We start from the raw sequence: 26,684 nt of genomic DNA, 5'->3' as shown, positions 1-26,684 counted from the left end.
ACCAAAGGCAACGGAGCAATTTTCAAGACTCCAATCAAAATCACTATTGTTAAATTATCAAGGCAATTGGGGTTCTAACAATCAAGGAAATTGGCATAACAACAACAACAATAACAACCAAGGGAATTGGGGAGGAAACAATCAAGGAAATTGGGGAAATAATAATAATCATGCAAATCAAAGTTTGGGTTTTCAAAGAACCCTATGTACCAACAACCTAGTAACCCACCTCCTTATCCCTCCCACGGTTCAAGTTCTTCAAGCAATGAAATGGGTCATATTGAGAACATGTTCAAGCAAATTATGAAAATGAATGTGAATTTGGATTCCCAACTTGCTTCACATACCACATCAATCTGTAATCTTGAAGTTCAAATAAGGCAAATTTCTCAATCTCTTAATACTCATCCTAAGAGTGCATTAACAAGTGATATGATAGTGAACCCAAAGGGTGGTAATAATACAGAGCATGATGGCACTTATCACAAGAAGTGAAAGAGACGGGAATGCACCCACCTCAAATTAAAAGCAACTTGTGGATGATGACCAAGTGATCCAAGAGTAGGAAATCCCTCAAAATGATGTCCAATTACAAGATGACGTTCGGATTGACATTGATGATAGTGTGGAGGAGACCTGAGAAGAGATGAACCCATCTAGGGAACACATCATTGATATACTGGAACTGGTAGTGCAAAAGGCTGACGCACCCTTGCCAAAGCATCCACCAACTTAGCCTCAAAGCGTTGCTAAGCAAAATGGTGAGAATAAATTTAAGAAGTTCATTCAAATGATGAAAGGTCTCTCTAATAATGTGTCATTGGTGGAAGCTTTAGAACAAATACCGATTATGAAAAGTTTATGAAAGCTCTTGTGACCAAGAAGAGGTCGATGAACTTTGAAACAATCAAGGTCATTCATCAAGTGAGCGCAATGTTTCATTCCATGGCTCCTAGTTAGAGGATCCTGGTGCTTTCACAATTCCTTGTGCTATTAGAAGTGTCGATTTTACTAAAGCTCTTTGTGATCTTGAGGCAAGTATCAATTTGATGCCCTATTCGGTATTCAAAATTTTGGGGACTGAGAAACCAAGACCCGCATCTATGAGGTTGCAAATGGCCGATCATATTATGAAGAGACCATTGGGAGTGATTGAGGATGTCTTGGTCTGAGTTGATAAATTTATTCTTCCAATATAATTTGTGATTCTAGATTGTGAGGTTGATTATGAAGTGCCTATCATTCTTGGGAAGCCTTTCCTTACTACGGGTAAGTCCCTTTGTGATGTTGAAGCCGGAGAATTCACTTTTCAGGTTGGTGATAAAGAAGTGGTATTCGATGCGTCAACCAAATAGCAATGAGGTGTGCTCTTTTATGGACTTGGTGACCAATGTCATTGTTGATGATACTAGTTCTACAATCAATGTTGGTGATATGTTGGAAGCCTTTTTGCTCAACTTTGATGATGATGAGATAGATGGTTTCATGGAGTGTGTGAATTCATTGCAATGAATTGGGTCTTACAACTATGTACCCCGAAAGTTGTCATTGGATCTTGAGAATAAGAAGACTCCTCCTACAAAGCCTTCAAATAAAGAGCCACTGACCTTGGAATTGAAGCTATTTCCACCTCATATTTTGTAGGAATTTCTTGGCCCTTGTTCTACTTTATCGGTTATTATTTTCTCTTGTTTAACTAACGTGCATGTAGATTCTGCATTGGCGATCTTGCAAAAGAGGAAGAAAACTATTAGATGGACTTTGGAGGATATTCGGGGTATAATACCCGCATTTTGCATGCATAAAATCAAATTGGATGATGGTGCTAAACCGTCCATTGAACATAAAAGAATACTCAATGAAGCTATGCAAGAGGTAGTCAAAAAGGAGATTAACAAATGGTTGGATGACGGGGTTGTCTTCCCCATTTCCGATAGTTCATAGATCTCTCCGCTCTAATGTGTCCCAAATAAAGGGGGCATGACAGTTGTTACCAATGATAAGAACAAGTTTATTCCTACAATAACAGTCACCAGTTGGAGAGTTTGTATGGATAATCATAAGCTCAACAAAGTTACAAGGAAGGATAACTTTCCTCTCCCTTTCATGGATCAAATTCTTGATAGGTTGGCCGGTCGTGCCTTCTATTTCTTCCTTGATGGTTACTCGGGATACAACCAAATACTTATTGCACCAGAATACCAAGAGAAAAACACTTTTACATGTCCATATGGTACTTTTGCTTTCAAACACATGCCTTTTGGATTGTGCAATGCGCTGACAACTTTTCAATAGTGTATGATGGCTATATTCACGGACATGGTGGAATACTACCTTGAGGTCTTTATGGATGACTTTTCGATGGTTGGGGATTCATTTGATGATTGTCTTGCTAATTTGAACAAGGTGTTGTCTAGATGTGAGGAAACAAATTTGGTACTCAATAGGGAGAAATGTCATTTCTTGGTTGAAAAAGGCATTGTCCTTGGCCATAAGATTTCAAAGAATGGTATTAAAGTGGATAAGACTAAGATTGAAGTTATTTCTAAGCTTCCACCCCTCCCCCCCCCCCCAACCTTGGTGAAGGGTGTGAGGAGTTTTTTGGGCCATGCGGGATTCTACCGGTGATCTATCAAAGATTTCTCTAAAGTGGTGAACCCTTTGTGCAAACTCCTCGAGAAGGATGCCAAGTTCTATTTCAATGATGACTGTATGAGAGCTTTTGAACAATTGAAGCTTAAGTTGACAGTTACTCCTACTATTACATCTCCAAATTGGAGTTTGCCGTGCGAGCTCATGTGTGATGCAAGTGATGTAGCGATTGGGGCTGTTTTGGGGCAATATATCAACAAAGGTTTTTCACCTGGTTTACTATGCTAGTAAGGCCATGAATAGTGCCTAAGTCAATTATACCATTATGGAGAAGGATATCCTTGCTATTGTGTTTGCTATTAAGAAGTTCCGTCCATTCTTGATGGATTCTAAAGTTATTATCCACACGGATCATGCGACGCTTCGCTATCTTATGAGCAACAAGAAATCTAAAGCTCGTTTGATGAGATGGGTGATTTTATTACAAGAGTTTGATATTTGCATCCAAGACAAGAACGGAGGTAAAAATCAAGTGGCAGACCACTTGTCTCGTTTGGAGGAGGAGGAGAGGCCACGTGATGGCCTTGAAATAAATGCCCCGATGAGAAACTCTTGGCACTTTCAATGAATGAGTACCATGGTTCGTGGAAGAAGATAATGAGGGAATGTCAAGAATACTATTGGGATGAACCATACCTTTTCCGATTTATACGGATGGGGTAATTAGTAGATGTGTGTCAGAGGAGGAACAAAGTGATATTCTTGGGGCTTGTCATTCTTCGCCATATGGTAGTTATCGCGGTGGGGCAAGACTGACGGGTAAAGTCCTAAGTTGTGCTTTCTATTGGCCTATTCTCTACAAATTTGCAAATGAGTTGGTGAAAAGATATGATGAATGTCAATGGGCCGGTATAATTTCAAAGAAATATGAGATGTCCCTTACAACCATCTCGAAGATTGATATCTTTGATGTTTGGGGCATTGACTTCATGTGCCCTTTCGTGAGTTTTTGTGGAAACACCTATATTTTGGTCATGGTGGATTATGTGTCTAAATGGGTTGAAGCGTCTGCTTTACCAAATAATGAGGCTAGAAGTGTGGTGGCTTTCTTGAAGAGGAACATTTTCACAAGGTTTGGGACTCTGCGGGAAATCATAGGTGATGAAGGGTCACATTTTTCCAACAAGGCGTTTTATACTTTGTTTGGAAAGTATGGTGTCACTCACAAAGTGACTACTCTCTATCATCCGCAAGCAAGTGGTCAGGTAGAAGTTTCCAACCATAAGATAAAGAGTACTTTGTCCAAGACAGTGAATGCAAATCGGACGGATTAGTTTAAGAAACTTAATGATGCTCTATAGGCATATAGAACGGCTTACAAAACACCTATTGGAATGTCTCCATACCGGTTGGTGATCGAAAAAGCTTGTCATCTTTCGGTGAAATTAGAGAACAAGGTAATGTGGGCCTCAAAGAAATTGAATCTTGATTAGGATGTAGCCTCTAACTTGCGGGTTGCACATCTGAATGAATTGGATGAATTTCGGCACTATGCATATGAGAGTTCGTCCTTATACAAAGAAAAGATGAAATACCTTCATGACAAGTATATTTGGAACAAGGAGTTCAAAGTTGGTCTGTTTGAAATTATTGTTGTGACACCCTTTGGTGCTTTAGACTTGAAGAACAAGAAAAATAAAATATTTCGAATCAACGGTCATCGACTGAAGCACTACTTGGGAAAAGTTGTTGAAAGCCACGTGGTGGCGGTGCTTTACATCAATTGAGGATGTTATGACATTACATCGTGCCACAACGTTAAATAAGGTGCTTCTAGGGAGTCAATCCAAGTTCTTTTCCTTTTTCTCTTTTAGTTAGATGTTATTTCTTGGTTTTAACTAGATTTAAAGTGTTCTGCAGTGATCAGTGTTAGGTATTGAGATGATGGTTGAAGTTGTGCCTTGTATAGGAAAATGCGAACTGCACTTTTATTAGTGCGACCGTAGAAGAGGAGATGTAGACCACATAAAATTACTTACAGTCGCATATTTTACCTGTGGATCACACTTGCAAGAAGCTACTAAGGTGCTAAATTGAAGGTCCTCTAAACTTTTCTCCTAATAGTGCGGATCTAACTTTGCGATCATAAATTTTGCGACTGCAGGAGAGCATTCTCAGAGAAGTCATTGAAACTAAGTTGACAGAAGTGCGGTCGCACTTAAAAAAGTGCGAACTACACAACTACATGCTCTTCTCCTCCTAGGTAATAGAGTGCGGACCGCATTTGAAATTTTGTGGCCCGCCTTCCTTTACCCTTAATCACGCATCAGTATAAATAGAACATTAGGTCTCCCATTTACACATTTTGCTAATTTTTTACACTCTAACTGAGACTCTACTGAGGACCGAGTTGCTTGCACTTTTGAACACACACAGCCACCCACACTCCAATCATTCCTATCACACTACCACAATCTAGTATGCTATACTTCAATCTTATTATTTTTCTTTTTGAATTTATTTTTGCTTTTTAACTTCTTTTAGGACATCTGAGATTACATCCTTTATTTGTGTCTATATGGGGTAGTTTAACATTGGGTACTTGTGAAATCATGCTTATATAGGGTTGGGTTTTCGATTATCATGATTTTACCATGTTACCCGGTAGGATTGAACACATAATTGAATAACCAAAATAGAAAAAGACTTTCATCCCTAATTGCTCCTGATTATGCGCACCGCATTTGAAATTTTACGATCCGCAATCTATGATTTTAGTAGCTTTGCTGATAAGCCTAATGATGCGGCCGCACTTTATTTATGCAGATCGCACTTGAAATTTTGCGGTTGCAAAGAGGGGTCCTCACTATCCTTCGGAGAACTTATTCTCTGGGACCTGAGTACTTTTACTCCACTACGGACCGCAATACATTATGCAGACCGTAGTTGGATTTCTACGGCAGCAGATGCGGGCCCACACTATCCTTCATAAACTTCTCTCTGAGGGCTTAACACATTTATGCAGGAGTAAGGCCGTATTTGGAATTGTGCGGACCGCACTTCCTCTTTCCGGAAAGCACTTGGAATTGTGACATGCACCCAAGTTCACAAAAGGAAATATCCAAAACAACAACTGTAGGTCGGGGGAGAGGTAGAAGCCTCTCAGAATCATATTCTTATGTCCCGTCTAGGGAAGACTCCGAAGGAAATTCTGTGTCTCTATCTGAAGAGCACAATGAGGAACAGCCTCGGCCACAAGGAAAGTCTGATCCCCAAGATGTGACCTCCACATCTTAGAGCACCTCCTAGGGAATAGCTAGTACCAGTCATGCATCAAATGCATCTAATCAAGACTCTGATTCTGATGATGCTCATGGTGGCGGAAAAGTTGCAAAAGATGGCACCGTGAGGACAAAGAAAAAAGTGGTCTGGGAAGATAGACTCTTAAGTTTCAATGCTTATATGGATTTACGATGGTGATGTACCAAAAAGTCCCTCACACATGAAAGATAATTTCTCATCAAGGACTTAGATAAGTACAATCTAGCAATTCTGGAATAGTTTGCAAAGAGGAAAGGATGGATGCAGTTAACAGAGGAGCTGGTAGATGTCAAGGAACACCTTGTCCCGAAACGCAACGCCAACATGGAGCATATTGTTAAAGGGGTGGGGCCAAGGTTACCAAAGTAAAAGTGAAATTTGATCAACGCACTCTGAACACCTACCTCGAAATTGAAGATGTGAGCTGAATAAGTATTTGGCTAAGTTGGCCGAGAAAGAGGAAGTCAGACCGTGGCTAGCAACGATTCTTGCACCTAGGCCTACTCCCCCTTGTATAGTTGTTGGAGTGCTGATCCTCCGCTAGAATCTGAGGTTCGAGGCAAAGGGGCGGCAGACTTTTGTGTGTACAAGACTTGACCCATGCCTGAATGAGAACAACTTTCCTATGGCAAGAGCAATTCTAGTAGTTTCTATCATGGTCGGGTACCCAATTAATGTGGGTGCTCTGATTGGTGATTTTGACCAGCTTCAAGGAGCAAGGGTATTCTCCAAAATTGATTTGAGATTCGGGTATCACCAGTTGAAAATTCAGGATTCGGATATTCTAAAGACGGCATTCAGAATCCATTATGGTCACTATGAATTTCTCGTGATGTCTTTGGGCTAACCAATGCCCCAGCAATATTTATACACATCATGAATAGTGTATTCCAGCCATATCTTGATTCATTTATCGTAGTATTTATTGATGATAACCTGGTGTACTCACGTAGCCATGAGGAGCATGCACAACACTTGGGTATTGTATTATAGAGGCTAAGAGAGGAGAGACTGTATGCCAAATTCTCTAAATGTGAGTTCTGGCTTAGTTCGGTGGCATTCTTGGGACACATGGTGTTCAGTGAAGGAACTAAGGTAGATCCGAAGAAGATAAAGGTAGTTCAGAGTTGACCAAGCCATCTTCAGCTACTGAGATTCGGAATTTTCTTGGCTTGGACTGTTATTATCGTAGCTTCGTGGAGGGTTTCTCGTCTATTGCGGCGTCTATGACTAAATTAACCTAGAAAGGTGCTCCGTTTAGGTGGTCGGATGAGTGTGAAGAGAGATTTTAGAAGCTCAAGACAGCTTTGACTGCAGCCCCAGTATTGGTGTTACCTACAGGTTCAGGGTCTTATACTGTGTATTGTGATGCGTCGCGTATTGGCCTTGGCGCAGTGCTGATGCAAGACGGTAGGGTGATTGCCTATGCGTCCAGATATTTAAAGGCACATGAGAAGAATTATCAGGTCTACAACCTGAATTAGCAGCTATTGTTCATGCCTTGAAGATTTGGCGACATTATTTGTACGGTGTCCATTGTGAGGGTTATACTGATCACCGGAGTCTACAGCATCTGTTTAAATAGAAGGATCTTAATTTGCGGCAGCGGACGTGGTTGGAGTTGCTTAAGGATTATGATATCACCATTCTCTATCATCCCGAAAAGGCCAATGTGGTGGCTGATGCCTTGAGTCGTAAGGCAGAGAGTTTGGGTAGATTAGCATACTTATCGGTAGCAGAGAGGCCTTTAGCATTATATGTTCAAGCCTTGGCCAACCAGTTTGTTAGATTGGATATTTTCGAACTGAGCCGAGTTTTGGCTTGCGTGGTTTCTCAGTCTTTTCTTTATGATCGTATCAGAGAACGTTAGTATGATGACACCCATTTCCTTGTCCTTAAGGACATGGTTCAGCATGGTGATGCCAAGGAAGCCACTATTAGGGATGATGGTGTATTACGGATGCAGGGCAGGCTATGTGTGCCTAATGTAGATGGTTTGTGTGAGTTGATTCTCCAGGAGGCTCACAGTTCGCGGTACTCCATTCATCCAGGTGTCGTAAAGATGTATTAGGATTTGAGGCAGCATTATTGGTGGAGGTGAATGAAGAAAGATATAGTTGGATTTGTAGCTCGGTGTTTAAATTGTCAACAAGTGAAGTACGAGCATTAGAGACCAGACGGATTGCTTCAGAGACTTGAAATTCCGGAGTGGAAGTGGGAGCGTATCACCATGGACTTTGTAGTCAGACTCCCACGAACTTTGAGGAAGTTTGATGTTGTTTGGGTAATTGTAGATCGGTTGACCAAGTCCGCACATTTCATTCCAGTTGGTACTACTTATTCTTCAGAGCGGTTGGCTAAGATTTATATCCGTGAGATTGTACGCCTACACGGGGTGCCAGTGTCCATCATTTTGGATCGGGGCACACAGTTTACATCACAGGTTTGGAGAGCAGTGCAGTAAAAATTAGGTACACAGGTTCAGTTGAGTACAGTATTTCACCCTCAGATGGACGAACAGTCCGAGCAAACTATTCAGATATTGGAGGATATGCTACGTGCCTGTGTAATTAATTTTGGGGGTTCTTGGGATCAGTTTCTGCCACTCGCGGTTTGCTTACAATAACAGTCACCAATCGAGCATTGAGATGGCTCTGTATGAGGCTTTATATGGGAGACAGTGTCGTTCTCCGATGGGTTGGTTTGAGCCGGGTGAGACTAGGCCATGGGTACTGATTTGGTTCAGGATGCTTTAGAGAAGGTTAAATTGATATAGGAGCAGCTTCGCACGGCGCAATCTAGACAGAAGAGTTATGCCGATAGGATGGTCCGTGATGTTGCTTACATGGTTGGGGAGAAGGTTCTGCTCAAGATTTCACCCATGAAGGGTGTGTTGAGGTTCGGTAAGAAGGGAAAGTTGAGCCCTCGGTATATTGGGCCTTTTGAAATACTTAAGAAGATTGAAGATGTGGCTTATGAACTTGCATTGCCGCCTAGTCTACCGAGTGTTCATCCAGTGTTTCATGTATCTATGCTCCGGAAGTATGTCGGGGATCCGTCTCATGTTTTGGATTTCAGCACAGTGCAGTTGGATGGTAATTTGACTTATGATGTGGAGCCGGTGGCCATTTTAGACCCTCAGGTTCGAAAGTTGAGATCAAAGAACATAGCTTCAGCGAAAGTGCAATGGAGAGGCCAGTCAGTCGGAGAATCTACTTGAGAGACTGAACGGGAGATGCAGAGCAAATATCCACACTTATTTGAGGCTCCGAATATAATTCTAAACCCGTTCGAGGACGAACGTTTGTTTAAGAGGGGGAGAATATAACGACCCGGCCGGTTGTTTTGAGTATTATAACTTTGTTTCCCCATTTACTGCTCAATTTATGCTTTATAGTTGTTATATGACTCGTCGGGGTGATTGGTTCGGGTCCAGTGAGGTTTTGGAATAAATTGGAACACTTAGTTCCAAGGTTATCTTAAGTTAAAATAGTGACTGGATGTCGACTTATGTGTAAACGACCCCGGAATAGAGTTTTGATGATTCCAATAGCTCTGTATGGTGATTTTAGATTTAGGAGCGTGTCGAGAAAATTATTTGGAAGCCCGCAGTTAAATTAGGCTTGAAATGGCTAAAATAGAAATTTAAGTTTGGACGTTTGACCGGGGAGTTGACTTTTTGATATCGGGGTCGGAATCCGATTCTGGAAATTGAAATAGGTTTGTTATGTCATTTATGACTAGTGTGCAAAATTTGAGGTCAATCCGACTTGATTTGATAGGTTTCGGCGTTGAATGTAGAAGTTAAACAATTCTTAGTTTCATTAGGCTTGAATTGGGGTATGATTCGTGGTTTTAGCGTTGTTTGATTTGATGTGAGGTTTCGACTAAGTTTGTATGATCTTTTAGGACTTGTTTGTGTATTTGGTTGAGGTCCCGGGGGCCTCAGGTGAGTTTTGGATGGTTAACGGATAAATATTTGGACTTGGAATCCTGCTGGAATTGTTCTGATGCACTATCTGGTTTCCCTCATCGCGTTCGCGGGAGGAGTCTCACGTTCGCGAAGAGAAACTGAGGGGCAGGCAAGATTTTCTCTTCACGTTCACGAAGAGGAGGACGCATTCGCAAAGGTCTGGGCAGTTTGTGCATCGCGAATGCGAGAAGTGTGACGCATTCGTGAAGAAGAAAGGAGACAGCTGGGGACCCCATGTAATTGGTCTACGCGTTCGCTGAGGGCAGGTCGCGTTCGCAAAGTGAGGGGTCAGTGAAACATCGTGTTTGTGGTGGGTTGAACGCGTCCGCGTAGAAGGAATTTGAGGCAGAAACACTTTGTGCTTTACGAACGCGAGGGTGATACCGCATTCGCGAAGGAGGAATTTGGGCGGAACAAAATTTGTGCTTCGCATACGCGGGGCAGTGGCCACGTTCGCGAAGAAGGAATCACTAGGCAGAATGTTTAAGTTCTAAATATGGGACTTCGTCCCATTTTCCCTTTTTGACGAATTGGAGCTCGGGAAGAGGCGATTTTTAGGAGATTTTCAAGAAAAACAACGAGGTAAGTGTTCTTAACTCAATATTAGTAAAATTATCCGAATCGATGGTTGTTTTTAATATTTAATTGGTGATTTAAGTTGGAAAATTGTGAAAACCCTCTTGGTTGAATTTGAAGATTTGAGGGTCGAGATAAAGTCAGAATTTGGTAAAATTTGTATGGTTGGACTCGTGGTTGAATGGGCGTTCATATTTTGTAACCTTTGTTGGGTTCCGAGACGTGGGCCCCACATGCAATTTTTGAGTGCAATTTCGGATTTTGCTGAAAAATTAGTATTTTTATATGGATTTAATTCTCATAATTTTGTATTGACTTAATCGAATTATTTATGACTAGATTCGAGGCGTTTGGAGGCCGATTCGTGAGGCAAAGGCATTATAGAATAAAGAATTACATTGTTTGAGGTAAGTAATAGTTCTAAATTTGATTCTGAGGGTATGAAACCCCGGATTATGTGTTATGTGATCGGTTTTGAGGTGACGCATATGCTAGGTGACGGACGTGTGGGCGTGCACCGTAGGAATTGTGACTTGGTCAAATTCCATGGAACTGTGTAATTGAATAATCTGTTGTTATCTGTACATTCTCCATGTAGTAGAGAAATTGAACCACAAATCATGTTCAGATTATGTGTTGGCACTATAGGGACCCACACAGGTCGTGTACATGTTGAATTATCTGCTAAATTGTTGTTTTATACTCAGTCACAGTTTACTTGTTTATTTTATCTCAATCTCTATTGTTCATTATTGATGCATCATATCATTGTTGTTTGTGTTGATTTTCATGATTATAGAGAGTCCGAGAGACTGGAGAGATTTATGACTGAGTGAGGCCGAGGGCCTGATTGTGAGATATTATACTATACCACGTGAATTTTTCATACAGCACGTGAGTTGTCTGTGCGGATCCAGATATTATACTATAGCACGTGAGTTGTCCGTGCAGCACGTGAGTTATCCGTGAGGATCCAGATATTATACTATAGCACGTGAGTTGTCCTCGCAACACCTAAGTTATCCTCGCAGCACGTGAGTTGTCCGTGCGGATCCAGATATTATACTATAGCACGTGAGTTGTCCGTGCAGCACGTGAGTTGTCCGTGCGGATTATAGTGCTTGGGCTGAAGAAGCCCCTCCGGAGTCTATACACACCCCCAGTGAGCGCAAGTACCTGCTGAGTGCAAGTGCTGAGTGAATGGAATGGCTGAGTGAATATGGTCCTGAGAGGATGCATTTGATTTCATTATTGTTGCACTCCAGCTTTCATAAATCACTGTTTTGGAAATTTCTGAGAGATATTTTCTTATGTTTGAGTTGAACTTGACATGAAATTACTGTTTCGGCCTTAAATGTTGAACTTGAAAGCATGCTTACCTTATTATGTTGGAAATTACTGTAATTGGACTCAGCTGCGAAGCTCGTCACTACTTTCAGTTCTTTATTTAGTTATGTTACTTACTGAATTGGTTGTACTCATACTACACTCTGCACTTCATGTGCAGATCCAGGTGTTTCTGGACACAGTGGGTGTTGATTTCTTCGCACAGTTGATTATCCGGAGATTCCGAGGTAGCTGTCGGTGTTTCGCAGACCTTGTCTCTCCTTCCTTATATTCTTGTTTACTGTATTTGGTCTCAAACTATTATATACCGTGTTTTTCAGACATTGCTATCATTTAGATGCTCATGTACTCAGTGACACCGGATTTTGGGAGTGATTTATGTTGATATTAATGAGATTTTATTTTGTATTAACTTTAAATATTTTGTTTTCAAACATAAAAGAAATTGTGGTTTATTGAGGTTGTCGGCTTGCCTAATATTGAGATAGGCGCCATCACGACAAGTTAGGATTTTGGGTTGTGACATGCACCCTAGTGTACAGAAGGAAATCGCCAAGAAGAAAACTGCTAGATGGGGAAGAGATAGAAGCCTCTCAGATTCAGATTATTATGTCCCATCTAGGGAAGCCTCATAAGGCAATTCAGTGTCTCTATCTGAAGAGCACAATTAGGAGCAGTCTCAGCCACAGTGGTAGTCTGAGCCCCAAGTTGAACCTTCCACATCTCAGGGAACCTCCGAGGGCACAACTAGCACTAGTCAAGAGTCAAATGTAGTTGCGCAAAACTGTGATTATGATGATGTCCCTGATGATAGAAAAGGAAAAATGGTTGCAAGGAATGGCACAATAAGGACTAAGAAGAAGGTGGCCTAGGAAGACTGGTTCTTGAGCTTCAATGCTTATATGGACTTCAGAAGCTGGTGGAAAGAAAGGTCCATCACTCATAAAAGACAATTCCTCACCAAGGACTTAGACAAGTACAATCTGGTGATCTTGGAGCAGTTTACAAAGAGGAAAGGTTGGATGTAGTTCACTAAGGAGCTGGTGGATGACAAAGAACACCTTGTCCGAGGGTTATACGCCAACACGGCGTATATTTTAAAAGGGACCAAGGTTACCAAAGTGCACAACCTTAAGGTGAAATTTGATCAACGCATTTTGAATTCTTACCTCGGACTGAGGATATGGAGCCGAAGGAGTACTTGGCCAAATTGCCTGAGAAGGAGGAGGTCCGACCGTGGCTCGCGAAGATTCTTGCAACTGGTTCTACTCCCCCTTGGATAGGTGTCGGGGTGTCAATCTTCCGCAAGACTCTAAGCTTTGAGGCAAAGGGTTGGAAGATTTTTGTTTGTATGATACTTGATCCAAGCCTGAACAAGAACAACCTACCTCTAGAGAGAGTAGTGCCTGGGGTTTCTGTCATGGCCGGGTACCCAATCAATGTGGGTGGTCTGCCAATATCACTCTGGTATCACAATAGGGTAACAGCTCCTACACCTACCCCAGCACCATCACAGAGTACTTGACAGATGCTAAAGTGGAGTCCAGACCATTTGATACAAAGATTACGCCAATCGGCCCCTTTGATATGTACAAGTTGCAAGACTCCAGGAACCCAAAGAAGAGTAGTCAGCCTTCCACTACTACTAGCCAATCTGATGAGTCGGTAGTAGTAGCTCCTGAGGAAAGATAAGGCAAGCAAGAAGTCAGTTGAGTCACTATGGGCTAAAGTGACTAGGATAGTTGAGCCAAGCAGCTTGCCATTCGACATTCTGATTGATCCCACCCAGGCTCACCTAGCTCAGACTTCTCAGGAGGACCCTACTGCTCAGGCTTAGGAGCCCTGCCATGCACCCAGCACTATTGTTGTGGTGCGTGATAAGTTCACATCTCAGGTAGCTCCCGCAGACTATGATGACACCATCCAGTTAGCTGAGCCAGCTTAGGTTGACACTTCTGGTGATACCATGATGACTGAGGATGCTTAGGAAGTTTCTTCGCCCTATCTGCTCTTTGATTTTGATTTATTAAGCATTGGGGATAATGCTTACTTTTGTTTGGGGGTGGAGAATTTTATTTGATTGATATATTTGATGACACTGGGATGTAATAATTTGATGACTTATTTTGTTTATTTTTAGTAGTTTGATACATTCAGTAATAATCTATAATTTGGTTTGTTTTGGTAGTGTAAATATTATGCCTTCTTTCTTTTATTGATAATAAGCCTTTGATTTTCTTAATGTCATGGTTCTTTCCAAAGGTGGTTTTTTGTGTGAACCGGTGAATTTTCCCGAAGATGGATAGTGTGACAACTTTCATAAGGGAATTAGACTGTTATATATTTAGGCAATAGTAGTAGTAAGTAGTAATGAATAAAAGCCCTAATAAAGTTAGTCTATGAAAACGAGTTATTTATGCTTCATATGGTACCAACATACTTAACTACATACCTGTGGTTTGAGACAAGGTTTTTGTGAGTCATTTTTGAAAGAAGTAACTCTAGTAAAGTGAATTTGAGGCTCTTGAGTTGTCTTTGATAAACATTAGATGGTTGAGTAGACCATAGAGATCTTCAACTCGATTGTGGTTGTTGTGGGTTTTAGACTCTATCCTCTTTTACGGTCTATTAGTATAATAGGTGAGGTAAAATTTTGTTGCTAATCCAAGTGCTTGAGTGAATAGTTCAGAACTTGCCCAAATGTGCTTCAGGGCGAAATTCTGAGTTTGCTTGGTTTGAAAGATGATTATAGGCTTTTCTTGGACCGTTTGAGCTTTCAATTGCCATATATGATCATTATCCCTAGTCAACCCCCTTTGAGCCTTTAGCCTTTCTCTTTTGATAATCGTGCTAAAGTCATTCACCATTTTGCACATTATCTTCTCTTTACACCTGAACCCTCCTAAGCACTTATATGTAGTATGTGGCATAAAGTCTAAATTTGGGGGGGGGGGGGGAATTGAAAAATCTAAAAGAGGTAACAAGGCATTAAAGAGAGAGAAAAGAAATGATCTCCATGAAAGATAAAGTAAGAAACGAAAGTAATGTGAACAAAATGAAGCCCAAAGAGGGACAAAAAGGGAGATTGATGAAATTGAGTGAGGCAATTACCTCTAGTATAAAAATCAAGGGAGAAAAAGAATTAAATTGTCAATAAAAAGTGATGGAAAGTCTCTATAGCCTCCAAAAAGAAGGAATACCTCCAAAGTTTGACAAATGTGAGCTAAGAAATGAGATGTGAAGTACTTAAGAAAGGGTGTAACCACTTATATCCCATATATTATATTACCCCGGACCAAAAGCCTTCATTATAACCCAAAAGAAGACCTATTTTATTTTTACCCAAGTATGCTTGTATTAGTAGAGATGTATATGAGGGGAAAGCCTATGGTACTTGAAGCTTAACTTGTGACATTACTTTGTGAGAGAAGAGTGAAACCATTGTTGCACTAGAAATTGAGTGTTGAAATTTTAAGTGAGCATTGCAAATGGAAGGTAGAAGAGAAAGATTTTGGAGTCCACCATGATCTACATGAAAGAACAAGAATCCTTAGTGAATGAAGTCAACTCTTGAGGCTCAAATGCCATACTATAATTACATGAGATGAGCAAGTTGCATCTTTTTAAAAAAAAATTGCACCTTGTTTAGAATTCATGAGTATTGTGGGTAATTAGTGTTCCCAACTGAGTATCAATGCCTTGTGGGTGACTCCTTGAAATGAACATACAATGTGAGAAGTAGGGGGCTAATCTAGCTGCTTGAGGACAAGCAAAGACTTAAGTTTGGAGGAGTTGATAAGTGTGGTTTTTAATAGCTTATTAGTACCTTCTTGCTATAGTTTTTATTCCGAAAATAATGATGTTTGTCTCTGAATCCAATGCAAATGGTTGAATTGCATGCGTGCTGGAGAATGTTAGCTCAATGAAGATAAATAACTCATAAAGGAGATGTTCAAGCCAAGTTCAGCAAAGAGGAAAAATGCTAAGAAAAGTGCAGTCCGCAAAATTCTATCTGCGACCGCAAAGCAAGTGCAGTCCGCAGAAGATGAAATGCATCAGAAGAAGAACTAGATCTCCAGGGATTTTTGGTGGAAGTGCGGTCTACAGACTAAAATGTACGGTCGCACTTGATCCACAAAACATGTTCGCACTGACAAAGCTTGAAAGATCAGAGAATGTGCAATCGAACAAGTCTGAAGCCTCCTCAAATGCGGCCCGCAGAAATTCAAGTGCGATCGCAGAAGCTAAAATGAAACCGCAGACCTCATCTGACTGATAGCACAATATTATAAACCCAGATGAAGTGCGGACAGCAGAAGCTTAAATGCGGCTGCAGAACCCTCCGAAGGGCATTTTTGTCATGGAATTCGTGAGCCCTATAAATAGGACTTTATGACTTGTTTTAGGGTATCTTTCATTGTAGCAGCTGCTAGGTCGTTATTTTTAGCTATTTGGAGAACCTTTGAGCTACAATTAGAGAGCATAAATTACTTTTCCTTTTTATTTAAGTTTTATGTCCTTAATTTCTTTATTTTTTCATCTTTCTATATTTATTGTCATGAGTAGCTAGATTTTTATCTAGGGTTGTGATCCAACCCTAATTTGTAAAACTTATGGGTATTTAAATATTAATACTTGATATTGATTGGGTTTGTGTTATTTAGCCTTTTTTATACTTTAAAGTTAGAATTAATGGTTGCAAATATTGATTCATGTCTATTTGACTTTGTTCTTACTTGAGAAAGAGGAATTTAGTCTAGGAAAACTTAGCTAACAAGAAATTGAGCTAGTTGAGTTAATGATTAGTTAAATTAAAGGATATGAGCTAGAGATATGGATAATCTAACTTGGACTCACATTCAATTGCATCTATAGCTACCCATTTGGACTTGACAGAGCTAATTTGGGCACAATCACTCTTTAACCGAGAGGTATTGAGTGAGTACTTGAGCATTGAGAGTCATAACAATCCTGATCCACCAAGCAAGCATAAATTTACTCTACTCATTAGGTTTACACCTAGGTTAAGGTTCAACTCTAGGATTTTCTCAATTTGATAAAACCTCAAAAATATTTCAATTATTACTTGTTTACTAGCTAGTCAAAATGCGTAGTAGCTTAATTTAGAAACATTGATACACACTTTTGTTTGGAAGTTAAATCTAGTTATTATGAGTTGCTCTCTTAGGTATTTACCTTAAAACACAATCTAAACTTTTTGTGGATTCGACCCCGACTCGCGTTGGGATTACTATTGTAACGGCCGTTTCATATTTTCTTCATTGGGGTGTGAATAAGACGTGATCAACCCACCCTAAGTGGGCTTGGGCAAGGAGGTTAAAAGGCGCTTCTGGGAGGATTTTGATGAGGTTGTGCGTGGTATCCCACACACTGGAATCTTTTCATAGGAGGAAATTTCAATGGCCACATTGGGGCGACATCTAAGGGTTATGATGACGTGCATGGTGGCTTTAGTTTTTGAGTTAGGAATGGAGGAGGAACTTTGCTGCTGGATTTTGCAAAGGCGTTTCATTTGATGATAGCTAACTCGAGTTTCCCGAATAAGGAGAAGCACTTGATCACTTTTTAGAGTTCGACAGCCAGGACCCAGATTGACTATCTACTCTTCAAAAGATCTGATAAAGTTCTGTGCACGGACTGCAAGGTCATCCCCAGTGAGAACCTCACGACCCGGGATAGGATCCTGGTCATGGATTTTGAGATTATGATGAAGTGAAGAAAGAGAGTTATGTATGGTCTACCTAGGATCAAGTGGGGGAAATTTGACTAAAGACAGACCCCAGGAGTTGGAGGATAAGTTGTTGGCTATGGGGGAATGGAGGAGCAGTGGGGACGCGAGTAGTATGCGGACTATGACTACACATTGCATTAGGGAGGCTGCTAGAGAGGCATTAGGGGTCTCAAAGGGCCCCTCTAGTGGCCGCAAAGAGGACTGGTAGTGGAGTACTGAGATCCAAGGTAAAGTTCAAGACAAGATAGCAACATATTTAAAGCTTTTGGAGAACGTGGACGAGAAGGAGAAGAGGGCGAACATAGAACGGTATAAGGTGGCAAAGAAGGAAGCAATGTTAGCAGTTACAGCAACTAAGATTGCCACATTTGAACGCTTGTATGAAGAACTTAGAGACAAAGGAGGGGATAAAAATCTATACAAGCTAGCCAAGGTGCGAGAAAGGAAGGCCCATAACCTGGACCAAGTGAAGTGCGTCAAGGACAAGGAAGGTAGAGTATTGTTGGATGAGGCACTTATTCGACGGAGATGGTAGACTTACTTCCATAAACTCTTGAACGAAGAGAGAGGTATGAACATTGTGTTGGGTGACATAGAATACTCTGAGAGTCTCCGAGACTTTGGGTATTATAGGCGTATAAAGTTGAGGAGATAGAGGGGGCTATGCGTAAGATGAGCAGGGGGGAGAGCGACCGTGCCAGACGAAATCCCTGTGGAATTTTGAAAGAGCGTGGGTAGGGCTGGCATGGATTGGCTCACTGGTCATTTAATGTAATTTTTTATGACGAAAAAGATGCTCAAGGAATGGAGATGGAGTACGACAATCTTGTTGTATGAGAACAAGGGTGATATCAAAAATTGCCATAACTATCAGGGTATAAAGCTACTAATCCATACTATGAAAGTATGGGAGAGGGCGGTGGAGCTGAGAATGAGGAGGATTGTATCTATTTCAGAGAACCAATTCGAATTTATGTCGGGACATTCAACTACAGAAGTTATTCACCTTGTTAGGAGGCTAATGGAACAGTATAGGGAGAGAAAGAGAGATTTACATATGGTATTCATCGACTTATAGAAGGCTTACGATAAAGTATCGAGTGAGGTGATGTGTAGATGTTTGGAGGCTAGAGGCATTCTTGTTGCATACATTAGGTCTATTAAGGTCATGGGACGATGGAGCTAAGACTCAGGTGAGAACAGTGAGAGGGGACACGAAACACTTCCCAGTTGTGATCGAGTTGCACCGGGGGTCAGCCCTCAGCCCATTTCTATTTATCCTGGCGATCGACGCACTGACGCGCCACATTCAAGGGGAGATGTCGTAGTGCATGTAATTTACAGATGATATTGTACTGATTGACAAGATATGAGTTAACAAGAGGTTAGAGGCTTCGAGGCAGACCCTGGAATCTTAAGGTTTCAAGTTGAGAAGGATTTGACCTGGTGTCGTGGTGCATGTAATTTGCACATGATATTATAGTGATTGAAAAGATGTAAATCGGTATTAACAAGAGATTAGAGGCTTAGAGGAAGACCCTGTAATTTGCAGATGGGGAGATCGAAGAAGATGTCACACACTGTATTGGGGTGGGATGGATAAGATGGAGGCTCACTTCCGGTATTTTGTGTGATAATAATGTGCAACAAAACTTAAAGGTAAGTTCTATAGAGCGGTGGTCAGACCGACTATATTGTATGGGGCAGACTGTTAGCCAGTCAAGAACTTCCATGCCCAAAAAATGAAGGAGGTTCAAATTAAGATGTTGAGATGGATGTGCGGGCATACCAGGTTAGATAGAATTAGAAATGAAGTTATCTGGAACAAGGTAGGTGTGACCCCTGTGGAGGACAAGATGCTGGAGGTGAGACTTAGATGGTTAGGACATGTGAAGATGAGAGGCAAAGATGCACCGGTGAGGAGGTGTGAGAGATTGGCATTGGAGGGCCAACAGAAAGGTACATGCGGGCCGAGAAAGTATTGGAGAGAGGTGATTAGGCAAGATACGGCGTTGCTCTAGCTTACTGAGGATATGACCATGAATAGGAAGGTGTGGAGGTTGAGAATAAAAGTAAAGGGTTAGGTAGCCGAGTATTGTCCTTGTTTGTAACTATAGTTTTAATACATCACTTAGTGTGTTTCCTGTATTTTTGTATCCCTAGACTTCTGTTATTACTTGTTGTTGCCTTTGTTTCAATTTTCTGATTGCATTACCTAGTTTTAGTTTTGTATTTTTGCTTCAGTTGTCAGATTGGTTTGCTTGTTATTGCTCCTTCCCTTTATCTTTTCTGAGCCGAGGGTCTACCAGAAATAGCCTTTCTGCCTTCTTAAAGATAGGGGTAAGGTCTGCATAAACTATATCCTCCCCAAAACTCACTTGTGAGACTACACTAGGTATGTTGTTGTTGTTGTTGTAATTTTATGCTTGTTCCCTTCCAAAATCCAAGTTCTTCCAAAAAAATCACAAACAACACCAATACGAGTTTCATCTGTTATATATCAACGTGTATATCACACAAGATTTGTATTAAGATACATAGACATTATATATCAATGTATATCACACAAGATGTTCATTAGTATACATAGATATGTATATCAATATGCATGGATATACAAGAGATAACAAATACACACTAATATATAATGTAATATATACTAAGATGTAATTCGTTGAATTCATCACTTGAAGATGTTTTCAAATAATTTGTGGTGGTGAAAATTAAAGATGCAGATAGAATTGTCGAGGCTCAATATCAACTGACAAATCCAAGGCAAAATCATCATTGATGACTTACTATTGCTTGAATTAAATTGTAAAATGATCATGTCTTTTAATATGTCGAGACAGTACTACATCAAATGATTCGTAACACAATATGCATATATCCATATATATCATCATATATTATGTGTATCCCTTGTTATACTTGTAATTGACAGCACATGTATAATCATATATATCACTATGTTATAGTTAATATCCATGTATATCAATGTTCACTTCTTCTGTGCATACCTTTTATTCATTATAGATTATAATTTTTTGAATTCAAAAAAGAAAAAAAGAGTACTCAACATAGAATGCAACGACCAAAAAAGAAAAAGAACAAGAAAAGCACTCCAAATACATAAGTAGGCATGCAGCGACCAAAAAGGGCTTATAACCTAAAAATCGTGTATAACCTAAAAAGGGTTAAGAGAACATGAATAGTGAGATATAAAGTTTTGGGGAGAGAAATTGAAAGAAATTTTGGATAAAAAGGGTTAGTAGAGAAAGAATAGAAAATATATGGAGCTACTTTTATGGTGACGACATATTACATTAAAATATCAATATGGGCTACCAGATGCCATTTTGTAATGTACTTGAATTGAAAAGAAGAAATTTTGGGAGAAATTCAGAAGTTCTATTGATTTGTATCTTTTACAATCCACTACCGCCTCAATTACTCCTATGAATTACAAGTAAAATCATAACGGAGCTTCAATAGTGCTGCAATGGTGGATTCCTGTAAGTAGAAGAGAAGAATGATGAGGAAACGAATCAGAAAGGAGAGAGAGAGAGAGAGACGAAGAGAAGGAAGATAAATGAGAAATTACCGAATTCACAACTGTCAGTCCATTCTCTTAGTTGGGTATTTAACGGCCCAACTAACTAATTCATCTGGGCCTTTTATTTGCTAAGGCTAACTCTAATCTGAGCCGTCCATCACAAATCTAAGTAATTCTCTACGTGTGAGTGAAATTCCATCTCCTGCTGCCACATCACCTTTTTACTAATACCACTCGTCTAATATTTAAATTGGGTAATACATACTTGATCCCCAATTTAGCAATAGGGTTTCCAATTTGATCTTGGTTCTGACATAACAATACCCTCCCGTGCAAAAATGACATTGTCCTCAAGATCGGAGTTGGCTGAGAAAATCGGGAAATTGACCCCTAATGTACCCCAATCTCCCCACATAACCTCTTCTAAGCTCAAATTTGACCACTGAACCAAGACCTTTACCACTACCGCAATGTTGACCTTTACCATTCGTCGTTGTAAGATAGCCATAGGCTGTATCAACACACGGCCATCATCGATACAAAGAGGAAGTTGATGCTGAGGAATAATGTCAGGACCAACCCTCTTCTGCACCTGCGAGACATGAAAGACATGGTGGATCTAACACCCCCACTGGGAGCTCTAATCGATATGTCATTGTGCCTATTTTTTCAAGAATCCTATAGCGACCATAGTATTTAGCACTTAATTTTAGGTTCTTTCGAATTGCCACTGATGCTTGCCCATAGGGTTGCAATTTTAAGTAGACCATATATCCTTCATTTAATACTCTATCAGTTCTGTTTTTATCTGCATAATATTTCATACAAGCTTGGGCCACTTGTAAATTCTCTTTAAGTTGCTATAAAATGTGTTGTCTTTGAGCCAAGCATGCCCCAACTGGTACTGCCATGGAGTGAGTAAACTGATCCATTCATGATCTACTCCCTTACCCATCGAGAGGTTGAGTGTCTACTGGTACACTACTTAATATGCCAGCTTGACTTGGGAGCAGTCTCTCCATCAACAACCAATTTGATGCGTCAAACCATCCATCTTGGCATCCATGGAATCTGCCTTCTTCCCTGCTTCCACTATGTGATTCTACAGATGGGTCTCCAATTTGTTTATATTTTTCTCCATAGTTTTGGATCGAGTTTTTGTTACTGTCATAATGTTTGGGCCAGGAATGGACTTTGATACCAAATGTAATGTACTTGAATTGAAAAGAATAAATTTAGGGAGAAATTCAAGAGTTTTATTGATTTGTAGCTATTACAATCCACTACCACCTCAATTGCTCCTATGAATTATAAGTAAAACCATAAAGGAGCTCCAATTGTGCTGCAATACTGGATTCATGTAAGTAGAAGAGAAGAAGGATGAGGAAAGGAATTAGAAAGAGAGAGTATCGAAGAGAAGAAAGAGAAATGAGAAATTACCGGATTCATAACAGTCAGGCGATTCTCTTAGTTGGGTATTTAACGGCCCAATTGAATGTAACATCCCAACTAACTAATTCATATGGGCACTTTATTTGTTAAGGCTAACTCTAATCTGTGTTGTCCATCACTAATCTAAGTAATTCTCCACGTGTGAGTGAAATGCTATCTCCTGCTGCCACGTCACCTTCTTACTAATACCACTCGTCTAATATTTCAGCTGGGTAATACATACTCAATTCCCAATTTAATAATAGGGTTTCAATTTGAGCTTGGCTCCGACATAACACATTTGTTGAAGATTGGGCTGCTTTATGCCATTTAGTGGGTTGACTTGTCATGGAATGCCGATTTCCCATAATAATGTTAAGACTTCCAATTGATCCTTCTTAATCTTGAATGATAATCTCTACCTTTTGCTTTGGCTTAGCTCTTCGCGCTTCCCCATACTTTTTTATGGGGGGGGGGGGCACGGAAGATTTCCGAAAAGCTATATTTTTTGTCCCATAATCCCCCACTACGTCATAGTTGTAGATTGTCAAAGGGGTATAAATACCTCTAGAATTATCATCAAAAGTTAATAACAAAGTCAACCATCAAAACTAGAAGTGAGACCGGGAATTATGCTTAAGATAATATACAGAAATGGACAACATAAACAGGGTTAAAGACCTCATATTATGTTGATTAGGACAAAAGTAACAAACTGTGTAGAGTTTAAAAAAAAAAAAAAAAAAAAACAGCATTTCCAAGCACATCCCACAATCTAGCAAGGATTTCAAAACAGGCATGTAGTATTGAAGTAGAATTCACAAAATAAAGGATGGTGAGAATTTGTTGAAAGTTCAGAGAGGAACTGAACTATAGCTGGAAGTGGATTGTTCCTCTCGATATGTTATTAGCTTGGATCTTGAATCCAGACACTGCAATACCCTCACAACTTCGAACATTGAGGGTCGTTTCTCTGGCATTACAGTCGTGCAACGTACAGCAATCTCGAGAGCTCCAAGCATTTCATGTTGAGAAGCACTTGAAATTTTGGGATCAAGAACTTGTAGTGCTCCATTGGTAATGTTGATTTTCCTCCTTACCCACTTTACCACATCAAGAGAGCCTTCTCCAGATTCTGTTTCTTCAGCTTGTCTGCCTGTTATAAGCTCTAGTAGGATCACACCAAAGCTATATGTGTCCATTTGCTCACTACTCCTTTTTGTGTAACCATATTCTGCAAACAAACATCAGCGCAAATGAGAGGTTGTTCAAGTAATAGCAAGATAACTAATCACATTAATATGTTATTTTACTACTGAATTAGTCAAATTACACAGAAGAATAATCCAAGAATCCAACCATAGAGCAGATTCACATTAATATTTGCTCAAGAAAGTGAACCTTTTCTTACCTCGAACTACCTTGGAAATCAATGAATAATTGCATATATAACAAGGAACCAAGGATATTAGGTCGATAGTAGTTCATAACAATCAACTATAGGTTACGTACCTGGTGCCAAATAACAGGAAGATGAAGCATCAGAAGCCAGAGATGACTTAAATGCAGCTTCTCCAACTATCCGATCTAGAGCAAAATCTGTGATCTTTGGTTCATAATCAGCATCGAGAAGGATATTAGTCGATTTCAAGTTTCGATGAAGTAAATGAGGAAGGTAATCTTTATGAAGATATGCCAATCCTTGAGCAACTCCAATAGCAATCTTCAACCTAACATTCCATTGTAATTGAAAATCAGATTTCCCAATCAAATCCCCTAAGCTTCCACTTGCTAGATATTCATAAATCAAGAATATGGCATCATTAGAGTAACAAAATCCAAGAATCTTTGTGATGTTCTTATGCCTGATCTTAGCTAATGTCTTAATCTCAGTTTTCAAAGATTTTGAAGACTGACTCCCAAAATTCATTAACTTCTTCACAGCAATCAGCTCACCACTTGGTAAGTTCATAATATAAACTGTTCCAAACGTCCCTCCATTTCCTCTAGCATTCTTATGAGTCATTGACATCATCAGATCATTCTCAGTAACTCTCAAAGGGTAAAAGAAAACTGATCTCCAACCATCCATTTCAGATCTTTGTTTCCTAGACCGCCTTATCGTGTAAAATCCAACAGCAATAATCAAAATTGCAAGAGCTAAAGTTACTGAAATTAAGGCAGAGGCCAATTTTGAAAGATTCACACCCTTAGGCGTAGCCTTTTCTTCTGAGCAAGAATTGGGAAATCCTGGACCACAGAGGTCAGGATTTCCTTGCAAGAACGAAGCCGGAAGGCCAGAAATCAATGAAGCTGGAACTCTACCGGATAGTCGATTGAAGGAGACATTAAATAAAGCAAGCTTCAAGTTCTGAAGCTCTTCTGGTATTTCACCAGTGAGATTATTGTGAGAAAGATCAAGATATGTCAAAACAGGCAATGCACCAAGGGATTTTGGTATTTCACCAATTAAATTGTTATCAGCCAGTGACAATGAGACTAATTTTTTACACTTCTTCAGTTCAGGAATTTTGCCAGAAAGGTAATTATGAGACAAATTTATTATGCTCATTACTGGTGAATCACAGAAATTTGGAGGAAGCTCACCATACAAACCATTTAGAGATGCAGAAAATCTGTACAAGTTTCTAATCAGCCCAAGACCTTGTGGAATTTTACTAGTAAAGCTATTATTATCAATCTGAACTTGCTCTAACTGAGCAGCCTGTGATATTGAATCAGGAATTTCACCAAAAAACCTGTTGTTTTCAGCTCTTATGAGCTTGATTTTAGGCAATGACCATAACCATGAAGGGAAATTCCCAGAGAACAAATTGTTCTGAACTTGAAAACTTTCAAGATTCATGCACTCATTAATGGAATCATTGGGTATTGAACCATTAAAGAAATTAGTATGTAAACCAAGATCAACAAGACCTTTTGCTTCACATATACCATTTGGAAATGCCCCAAAAAGCTTGTTTTGTGAAACATCAAAAGAAACCAAATTTGGTAGAGAAAAACCAACTTGAGGTAAAATACCAGTAATATTGTTCTGTGATAAGTCCAAAATGACCAAACTTTTTAAACCCTCAAAGAAGTTTGGTATTTCACCATAAAAACCAGAACTTTGCAACAAAAGCTTCTGAAGCTTACTAAGTTTACCAATATCTCTAGGAATCTCACTTACCAAGAATGGATTTTGGGACAAATCAAGAACCATAAGTTCAGTGAAGTTACCAAGAACCATTGGAACTTCACCTGAGAGCAAGTTGCTACCAAAGTTAAGAACTTGAAGCTCTTTCAATGACCCGATCCCTTCTGGGATTCTTCCTTCAAGATGGTTTCTACTAAAATCAACAACTTTGAGTGAACCAAACTGAGAAATCTGTTCAGGAATAGTTCCCCAAATGAGATTGTTGCTAAGATTCAGAGTTTCTAAGGAACCACACTGTGAAAGATGCAGAGGTATAGGCTGGTTAAAGAGGTTATTTGCAAGGTTGAGATGAGCAAGATTGGGTAGTTGACATATAGAAGGTGAGATTTCACCAGAAAGATTCAAACTTTGGAGGTTAATAGTAGAGATGGAAGATGTACAAGTAATACCAGTCCAGTTACAGTGGTGAATAGTTGTGGTATTAGACCAGCTTGAAAGAAGGTTTAAAGGGTCATTAATGGAGTCCTTAAATGTTAGAAGAATATCAGCTTCATCTAAAGCAGAATTCAGAAGAAACAATGAGAATGACAATAAGAGAAAGATGGAGGATTTGCAGAGAGTTGCCATTGGAGAGAAGGTGAAAGAAACTGAGAGTAAGAGTATTAGTTTAGGTTATAGTGGGAGTGTACAAAATGGTCACTAAATGGCAGGCCAGTGCACTTATCATTACGCGGGGTGCGAGAAAGAATCGGTTACAAGTATTTATTGTATATGCATTCTTATTTTATATTTTTTAAAAGGCTTAGCTTGAGTTACTAATCTCTTTCTTTTTGATTTTATGATATCAACTTTATCAATCAGTTACGTGAATCTTATTCTTTAATAAGTCATTACTCAAGAAAATGTACAAATAATGAGTTTTTTTTTATGCCAAACTCAATAAAGTTGAAATCTAATGAAGGGTCTGTATATGTATCTA

The 26,684-nt window shown here is 39.8% G+C and overlaps 2 protein-coding genes across 2 annotated transcripts; one reads left to right on the top strand and one right to left on the bottom strand.

Moving 5' to 3' along the window:
* Positions 1-2,917: 2,917 nt before the first annotated feature.
* LOC138907399 (uncharacterized) lies at positions 2,918-18,096 on the top strand. The gene is made up of 4 exons (XM_070197997.1): positions 2,918-3,113; positions 3,334-3,857; positions 3,954-4,049; positions 17,824-18,096. Exons 1-4 carry the CDS (start codon positions 2,918-2,920, stop codon positions 18,094-18,096), a joined length of 1,089 nt encoding a protein of 362 aa, XP_070054098.1.
* Positions 18,097-23,101: 5,005 nt separating this feature from the next.
* LOC104102297 (probably inactive leucine-rich repeat receptor-like protein kinase At5g06940) lies at positions 23,102-26,404 on the bottom strand. Its single transcript, XM_009609981.4, has 2 exons — positions 24,061-26,404; positions 23,102-23,782 (listed from the first exon to the last, which is right to left on the bottom strand). Exons 1-2 carry the CDS (start codon positions 26,330-26,332, stop codon positions 23,403-23,405), a joined length of 2,652 nt encoding a protein of 883 aa, XP_009608276.1. The 5' UTR covers positions 26,333-26,404; the 3' UTR covers positions 23,102-23,402.
* Positions 26,405-26,684: the final 280 nt, after the last annotated feature.

This window comes from Nicotiana tomentosiformis, chromosome 3, assembly GCF_000390325.3.
Source record: "Nicotiana tomentosiformis chromosome 3, ASM39032v3, whole genome shotgun sequence".
Classification (NCBI taxonomy): Eukaryota; Viridiplantae; Streptophyta; class Magnoliopsida; order Solanales; family Solanaceae; genus Nicotiana; species Nicotiana tomentosiformis.
Note: the sequence above shows the minus strand (reverse complement) of the source record. Positions and strands in the feature narration are given on the sequence as shown.

What these genes read in the sequence shown, in the direction of transcription:
- LOC104102297 (XM_009609981.4), bottom strand. Translation starts at nt 26,332, where the DNA reads ATGGCAACTCTCTGCAAATCCTCCATCTTTCTCTTATTGTCATTCTCA. An exon ending in TTCCTGTTATTTGGCACCAG is followed by an intron (nt 23,783 to 24,060) that starts GTACGTAACCTA and finishes GTTTGTTTGCAG; the next exon opens with AATATGGTTACACAAAAAGG.
- LOC138907399 (XM_070197997.1), top strand. Translation starts at nt 2,918, where the DNA reads ATGGAGAAGGATATCCTTGCTATTGTGTTTGCTATTAAGAAGTTCCGT. An exon ending in CATCCAAGACAAGAACGGAG is followed by an intron (nt 3,114 to 3,333) that starts GTAAAAATCAAG and finishes GATGTGTGTCAG; the next exon opens with AGGAGGAACAAAGTGATATT. An exon ending in ATCCGCAAGCAAGTGGTCAG is followed by an intron (nt 3,858 to 3,953) that starts GTAGAAGTTTCC and finishes GATGCTCTATAG; the next exon opens with GCATATAGAACGGCTTACAA.